The 9,180-nt window shown below is 30.8% G+C and overlaps 1 protein-coding gene across 1 annotated transcript in view; it reads left to right on the plus strand.

Moving 5' to 3' along the window:
• The window catches only part of LOC119688867, a gene marked incomplete at its 3' end in the record, with an annotated part of 38,433 nt that overhangs the window by 15,221 nt on the left and 14,032 nt on the right, over positions 1-9,180 (plus strand). Inside the window, exon 7 of the mRNA XM_038103528.1 lies at positions 8,993-9,113. Coding sequence (XP_037959456.1) covers positions 8,993-9,113 — 121 coding nt within the window. The remainder of the gene's footprint in view (positions 1-8,992; positions 9,114-9,180) is intronic.

Consider the following 9,180-nt stretch of genomic DNA (forward strand, 5'->3'; position numbering starts at 1 on the left):
TTATGAATACATTCAAAATTAATGGTGACTCTCAAGGAGACTCGAAATATAGAAAATAACAAAAATATTAAACGTTGAATTATTTTACAAAAAGAGACCCACAGCCGGATTTAAAAATATATAAAAACCTTTATAAAAAAAACAAAAACAGGTGGATTAATTTTGAAAAATATTTTATAGAGACATTATGTATAAGAAAATCTAGTCCCTTCAACTTTTGCAAAAATGTTTAGTTTTCGAAAAATTTACAAACTGAGTTCTGAGTTGGTGATTCATCAACTTAACTCAGTTGACAGTTTTGAGTCACACTAAGAATAACTGAATACGGGGCTTTATAATATGATGGATCTGATGTCTTTGTATCTGCCTGTGTTTTGTATACGACTAGATAGATATCATTATTATGTTGAGGCTAGTATAGTCAGTGCACTTCAGCAGTTTAGCTCTCTATTAACTGCGAGGTTTCTTTATAACCCATCTCTACGTCTTAACTGAATTATTGTTTATCACTTCATCAGATTAAGCAATAATTGACCTCAGATCTGCATACCACCCCGAACAACCTATAACCATTCTGAGATTCGATAACGCGGTGTTGGTAAGTCTGTCAGTTTTCATAAATAATTTCAGGGCTCCATCCTTTAAGTATTTTTTGATCATATCAATCTTGAGATCCCTGAGGATGTCATTCGTCCTAATGACCATGGCACCTTGAGAAGTCTTCTCAGAGCGAATAGTAGTATTTAAGGCCTTGCTAAACGCTACACATCCATAAAGAAGTGACGGTCGTATTATTTGGTTATATAACAGCATCCTGTTCTTAGCATAGAGATTTTCATTTTTGAATACTGGTTGAAGGTGATGAGGAATTTTGGCATAGCTAATTCTTTTCAGTTAAACATGTTTAAGCCATATGAATCGTTTGTCCACCGTGATATTTATTGCTTTCCTCGCAGTTTATTATAATATCATATGTGAATTATATTTTTATGTACTTAAATTTGTTTGTAATTAAAGAAAAACTGTTTTAAAACCTCTACAATGTCAGCATACAGTCTAATTGAATGAGATTTTTGTGTCCTTTAGCGATTTTAATGACCTCAAACGATTTGAAATGCCTTCACTGTACTCTAAATTTCAGTTTTTTTTTTAATAAAAATCATTGTTTTACTTACTATCTATCCAAATTCGTAATAACCTCTAACCTCATCAATAAATTCTATTTAATATCTAATTAAAGTTACAATAGAGTATAAAACAGTATAAATTATTACTAACCAAAAGCATAACTAATATAAATAAGCTTAAAATGTATATAGTATCCTTAATTGAATTACACTCATGAAGTTGCCTAACCACATGTGGTTGCTTATATGTATCCCTTTCAAGCTTTTACTAGGCTTTTAGACATCAAAGATAAAAGCATAAAATTAATTTATGCATATAAGTGAAAGCAGAGCACTTAACCGTATACTCCCACCAGCCGCCCATACTGCTCATACCACACACATACATTGCCTTAACAGCGATTTAAAGTTGCTTAACATAAAAATTAAATTGTTATTGACTGTTAAATGTAAAAACTGAATACAAGCCAAAGCAGAAATTGACAAAATCAAAATTTTTGGAGTGACTCTGCAGGTGCAGAGCAGTGAGCACTGCTCAGCCCACTTATGTTAGCAATTATCAAACTACAAATTTTACATCAAAGCATATCTACTTTTACTCTCGTTATTAATAATGTAATTAAACCAGGAATATATTTTCATTATCAATATTAGTTACATTTTGACCATCAAAGCAAATATGCAAATTAACAACACACAAAGGCGTTGCGCTACAATCAAAATGAAATCACTCACCGTTGCCTAAAATAAATCAAAATCAAAATAAAAGTTAAAATTTTAAATGGAAATGAAAATGAAATTGAAAATGAGAACGAGAACGAGAACAAAATTAAGGATGAGTATATGTAAAAGTCCTTTTTAACTTTTCCCGTAGACTAAACACAATGAAATTTACCTTTGTACTTTGATAATTTAATTATCTTAGCAAATATGTTGTTAGCCTTTTTATGTTTTTCTGTTACGGTAGGCAACACAAATATATCTGATTACATGAGTTGAGTGCAGTGCAGTGCATGAAGTGTGAATGACTGTCGATTTGTAAATTGTAAATTGTAAATTGTAAAATGTGGCAATATTGATAAAAGTGATTATTGACGCCATTTTGTTTAATTTAAATTTTCGCTAAAAATTATTTAATTTACATACAAATACATTTCTGTTAATTTACAGAGTAATATTTACACAATGTAATACACACGCCTTTACATAGTCTCCATTAAAATCAACTCAATTACACACAAGAGCACACATGCCGTACATACGAAATGTTTAGTTAACCATAAAAAGCATAAAACACAATACAAGTGTAATACACAATGTGGTGAATAAGTTATTCGGATTGGTTTTGGTATTGGTTTGATGTTATGCGAGCATGCATGTATATTGGCAAGGTTTTAGGTGTTGTGTGTGGTGTATGGTATGTGGTGTATGGTGGGTATGTGAATAGCTGACATTCCATACCACATAGACGGATTTTGTTGTTTGTTTAAAGAAGCTTGTATTGTTCAATTGTATAAAACAATATAGGTATATGCATGTGTGTATGTATATGCATATGTTTATTTGTAGTCTCGTATATAATAAGAGTTATATATGCTTTTTGTTGATTATGGAATTTCAATTGAAAATTTAATTATGCTTTGACACTCTGTTATGCTACCAGCTCAAATATACCATACAATTCATTACATTAAGTTGCTCCTATACACATCTACATAAACATATATATATATGTAAATGGTATGTAAGCGTAGGCGCAGAGGTATGTCAAAATGTCTATCAAAGTCTACAAATAAGTATTTGTATAGTATTAGGATTTCAACGATTATGTAAACCCATACAAACACATTAATACACTCACTTTACTCGCATATGTTAAGCACCTTTGATTGTGCTTTTGATGCGCATTTATGTGGTGTTAATTTGCATTCAATTTTGCTTCACAACGTGTTTATACGAGGCATTCAATAGAAATTATTTACATTACTGAGGTGTCAAATTGACATTTTAAATTATTAAAATTAAAATTTACATATGCTTACCGAATTACAGCAAACACATATTGTAAACAATTTGCTGTTTATTTGACGCAATTACTGTACTAGTATTTGGTGAATAATAAATAATAGATGATTTACCTGAAAAAGAAAAGTTGAAATTTGTATAAATTTATATAAAAAATTTAAATGTGTATAAATTTAGATATATTTAAAATTATGTCATATATATTACAAAAGTTAGATCTTAATAAATATTAGTAATATTTTTAAGTGTGTTGCAGCAAAGCGTTTTTTATAAAATTAAATAGGTCTAAACCTTAATGGAAAGGAATCAAAATCCTAAAATACATAAAGGATGGAACCCTGAAATTATTTATGAAAACTGACAGACTGAACAACTCCGCATTATCAAAGCTCAGAATGGTTACAGGCTCCACGGAGACATATGCAGATGTGAGATCAATTATTGCTTAGTCTGATGAAGTGATAAACAATAATCCACTGGTTCCTATATCTTCAACATAAATAAATAACAGTTAAACCACTTATATATCTGATTTCAATAGTAAATTTTAGTCGCAGTGTCGCTCAGACACGGCACTGGTGGCTGGCTAATGTAATTTCGAATCTATCAAAAATTTTATCTAGCTTGGCACAGCCGTAACCAATTACAACGATGTCAGCCTGCATGTCGGACAAAAATGACAATTGCCAATAGATACTACTATGGGCTCAGTAGACAAATGGGATGTGAAGCTCTTTCTCGACAGACTAAAAGGTATAAATCACTCATACGACCTGAACTGCTAAATGGTGCAGAAGCAGAGGACTTATCAAAAAATGCACTGGGATTATTCGAAAAAAAAGATTTCCGTGATATCTTTGAATCTTTACAAGTATGCGATTAGTACCGCATCTAAATAAACCAAAAGCAGTATGAGCATTATCACGACTTTAATATAATTCAGTGAAGTAACACTCAGCGGCTTCGCAGGTTTGATCGTGTCGTGAGAATGGATGAAGATGCTTCAACAAAAATAGTATTTGAAGAGGTAAGCGGTACAATAAGAAGTTATAGGGGAGAACCATATCTTCAGTGGAGTGATTAAGCACTAACCGCACTTATAATTGAGCAAGCACTAACCGCACTAAACTTACAAGACTACAGAAGATGCACAAGCAGCAAAGACGCCTGGAGAGACTTGTTGAGTCAGACCAAATCTCGATAATCGGTCGTTATAGTCATGTAAGTAAGTATGTGATCAAATCATAACACCGAAACGAGAAAAATAGACGTTTAGTTTCACGCACAACAAAGTTCAAAAAACGGACAAGTTATGTGCTTGTGGCAGTTCTAATAAGAACTTCCACATTCATATAGTCAATTTCATCCTAAAAATTTGATAAGCATTAAAACTGACACCTACAGATCGAACACCACATAATGGCATAGGTGACTTTTTGTGGATGTAAATATTTTTTGACAGTTACTTTTAGGTTTTAACTGTTTCAGTTGCAATAATATTGTTTATACACAAACTAACTAAGCGAAAAATAGGCTAATTTTGTAACAATTTCAGTTTACATTGATATGGTCAACCAGACAAATAGGACATTCATTCGATTAGGTCTGAATACTTCTTAATTAAGCGACGCTTTCAATTTAAATAGATATTGTTTTTCAAGCTTAAGCAAAATTTGGTATGTTAATTAAAAAGTTAACATATTTTAACACTGTCTTGTCTAGCCGAAAGAACTGTAGAACAATAATTAGTGTATTGACCTGGGGTTTCTGTTGAAATTCTAATAAAATTCGATAATAACACACGCATCTTAAGCGACGCACATTATCGCTAAAAAATTAAGACTCTGATCTCATAATGCAATGGACCCTAATGGTCTACGCGTGGCCTTTTTGGTTTGCCAGAATAACCTAACCTAACATAACACTGATTATTCCAGTAGGTGGAAGTAATTATTTCCTACTAGCATCTATTAAATTCTACTCTGAAATTTAAAGATTTTTTTATATATATCAATCATTTATCAAATACGTTCATATTAATTACTTAATTAATATTAATAGTAATATTATTATTTTTCAACCGTTATAATCATATATAGAGAGATTTTCACCTTATAGAATAATAGAGTAATTTATCTGTCTTAATATCACCATCCTTTGTTCTCATCCTTAACTGAAATGTTTAATTGAAATATCATCGAAGTGTATCGATACGAGTGCATAACTCGATATAAAGGACAATGCAATTAAAAAAACATCACCATTGGATGAGGATTCCACTTAGCTACAAATTAATTCAAAAGAAATCACACACTTTGAAGCTCAAAATAGCGTGAATTAAATTAAAACCATAAAGCTGAGCACCATAATAAGGATTACATAAAAGGCAAAGTTTAAGGGCATTACCTAACCAAAAGGATGGATGTCTACTCCGAATGTTACAACAGATACGTACGTCAAATCCCTAAAGGATGGAGGAAAAAAATATCTTGTAATTTCAACAACCTGACACTTCAGCAAAGATATAGGAAAATACATTTTAAGAGTTTTATTTCACAGAATGCTTTTGTGTGATTACATAAAGTAAAGTACTAAATACATTTTATAATTTAATACCAAACGCGTATTGAGAGGCCAAAACGGTGAATGTAAAGAGGATATCAAAATAATTCAACAGACAAAAACGCGTTTGCCGGCCACTTGTCGTACTAATCAAGCGGAAATGTATAATGAGGATCAACATTAAAAACAAGCACCAGCACCACCAGCAACAACAGCAGCAACAACAGCAGCATTAACATTAGTATCAGTAACGTTTGTAATGCCAGCAGTGGCAGTGGCATTGACAGTGGCAAAGGCAATGGCAACAACAACAGTATTAAGAGCATAACAGTACAGCATTAACAGCACTCTTCAACACCACATAACGCAATAGAGCAGCACAACACAATTCAACACAATACAGTACAGTACAGTGGCACACAGCAGCAGAGTGGAGTGTAAAAAGCATGCAAATGAAATATCCTGTGCAAAAAAAAAAAATTGCTTTAGGCGCTGCTGCTTACATTGCATTGATGGCAATTTTTATAATGTCACTAGGCGTATAAATGAATTTGTTTGCGAGAGTGTGGGTGTGCTTGTGTGTGTAAGCAATGTTGTATCTGTAAGTAGGCACATGCTTTTATGAAATTGATTATTGCAGTTGTTGTTGGTGTTTTGGTGTTGATGTTGGTGTTGGTGTTGGCAATGCCGTTTTTGGCGTTGCTGTTGATGAGATTTTATGTTCGATTTTAATTGAACATGTGTGCCGCATTGAAATAAGCGGCAAATAAGCAGTTTACATCCTTTTTAAGGCATTTGAGCAGAAACTGTAGGCAGTTATGGTTTGAAATCTATGAATATTGAGCAGGAAAATGTAAAAAATTATTCCACTATTATGTCAGACAATATCTGTTTGATGATGCAGCACGTATTGATATGACACCAATGAGCCTGTCAATGATTATGTATCCTTGCATTCTTGTGATGTTTAAAAATTTTTATATTTCCGGCTCAGATTTTTCATTGCCAAATTAAGATGATTTCGTTACCAAGTCAAAGTGCAAAATAACTGAGTCATTATTGTAATGAGAAGATTATTATATGCACATTTACACGTATAAAAGATATATATGCTTACGATATTTTGATATAAAGTGTATTCTAATAGTATGATAACCACTTTTTGTTGATTTTTTTCCCTCTCTACTAATAAGTGATACATTGATGACTGAATAAACTGCATATGTAGCATCTGGATAAGTGATGATAGTGTGAGAAGGGAGCAGATTGTTTAGGAGTAAGAATGGATTGAGGAAGGTGAGATTTAAATTGAAGTCAACCCAAATCATGGCGGAGAAATCGATTGGACTCCAGTTAGTGTGTGCATGAAAATATTTGGATAACATCATGTGGAGTTGTGTTATAGTTAGGACTTAAGTAGAACTTTATATGTTAGCACACATATTATAAATTGACGCATTCATGCGCGACAAGTAACGGTTTAGCAGATGACTATATAATAATCTCAATTAGGCTAGTACAATTCTTGCTTTGTCTTTCTTTCCGAAAATAAAAGGCGAGAGCCTATTCAGAACTTTGACGCAATATAGACGTGGTCTCGAAAGAAATACAGCACTTGCATGAAGGACTGCTAGTCTATATTTATATTTAATATTACTGATATAACCTAAATTGCAATAGGTGTTGAAAGCATTTTGGAGGGAGAGCTTTACTAAATGTGGTGCTATATTTCAATATGTGTCAATATGTCAATATGTGTGAAACAAAAAAAATAATTTTTTCTTAGCTTAAAAAGTTGCATCTACTTCCATCTACTTCACAATAAAATATGTGTATTAGAAAGATAGGTAGTTAATTACTATTAAGTTTTTTAATGTTAATATAAAAAGTTTTAAGAAATAACGCTAAGCAAATCAAAAATATCTTTACTAATTTAAGGAGAGTTCAAGTTTAAAAACTGTTCTTGTTTTAGTGTTTATTTTTAAAACTGTTCTATATTAACACTGTTCTTTTTAAAACTGTTCTTCTTACAATTGTTCTTTTTTAAAACTCTAGCAATTTATAGAGAGTACAAGCTTAAAAACTGTTCTTTTTTAGTGTTTTTTTTTTAAACTGTTCTATATTAAGATTGATTTTTTTAAAACTGTTCTTTTTTAAAAGTCTTCTTTTTAAATCGTTTCTTATTGAAACCACTTTTTTTAGAACTGTTCTTTTTTAAAACTTTTTTTTATAACCTTTCTTTTTTAAATTTACTTTTATTTGAATCTAAATATCATATATATACATATATATTAGTAATTAATGGCTTTACTATTATAGATATATATTATAGAAGTAATATATAACAATTGTCTCTTTTTTTTCTATAGTAATATATGGTTTGGTAACTTGAAAAGCTTTACGAGTATAGTGAATGTGGAAAAAAGTATATTAGTACCTAGAATTTTTTTATTATTAAAGAAAAATTATTAATTTTATGGACTTAAACAAGCCACATTAATGTTTTACTTTTCATAAATTAATGAGAAGAGAAGTTATTATCTTTTACTTTATACATTGTTAATACATTTCATTTATATATATATCCATACTATATAATATATATATATATATATGTTTGTATTTATATTTATATTAGTGACAATGTATATTTATCAATAGCTCATACATATATTAAGACTGAACCCTTAGATATTCTTTTGCTAAATCATCATTATAATACATTAATAATTCTTTTCATCTATTTTATTTCAAACAAAAAAAATTGCTATTGTACTTCTAATTACTTTTATATAAATGCAGCACATTCTCTCAATATCCTTTGTACTTAATTTGAAATAATCTTTTCTTAAACTCAAACAGTAGCGACTACTTCTGTCGTACCGCAAATCGATTCACAATGAAATCTTTTTCTTAATCGAATAAATGATGGAAGACTCAATTATTTCACTGACAAATATTTCCTCAAGTTGTAATTTTACTCAATAAATTTTTAAACGAATTTGTGCAAAAAGCGTCTTCAATTATCTCTGCTGTCACAGAACAAAATTAAGGAATTAATTTTATCACTCAAACTCACTTCATTTACACTTCATTCAATTCGTTTCGATTCGATTGTTGCAATTCTCCAAGTTCAAAAATAATGAAAATACATCTTTTTTTTCATCTTCTATTTAAGGACATTCCAACAACAATGAAGTTTACGCCATCCTACTTACTTGTGGGTGTATAAACTTTTTTAATTGGAAAACTTTTTGCTACCGTTAACAAATACTTAGCTTGTCTTTAGACCAACTGTCATGACTGGCATATTGGCAAAACTGTCAAAGGATTTATACACTCATACCCAGAGCCCCAGAGCCCCAGAGTTGTCCTCAGTACCGACAACAATTGGCGAATGTAAAATCGTATTGAAACTCTGCAATTTACTGAAATGTTTGTTATTTATTTATGAAATTTACACAAA

Source organism: Teleopsis dalmanni, chromosome X (assembly GCF_002237135.1).
Source record: "Teleopsis dalmanni isolate 2A chromosome X, ASM223713v2, whole genome shotgun sequence".
NCBI lineage: Eukaryota > Metazoa > Arthropoda > Insecta > Diptera > Diopsidae > Teleopsis > Teleopsis dalmanni.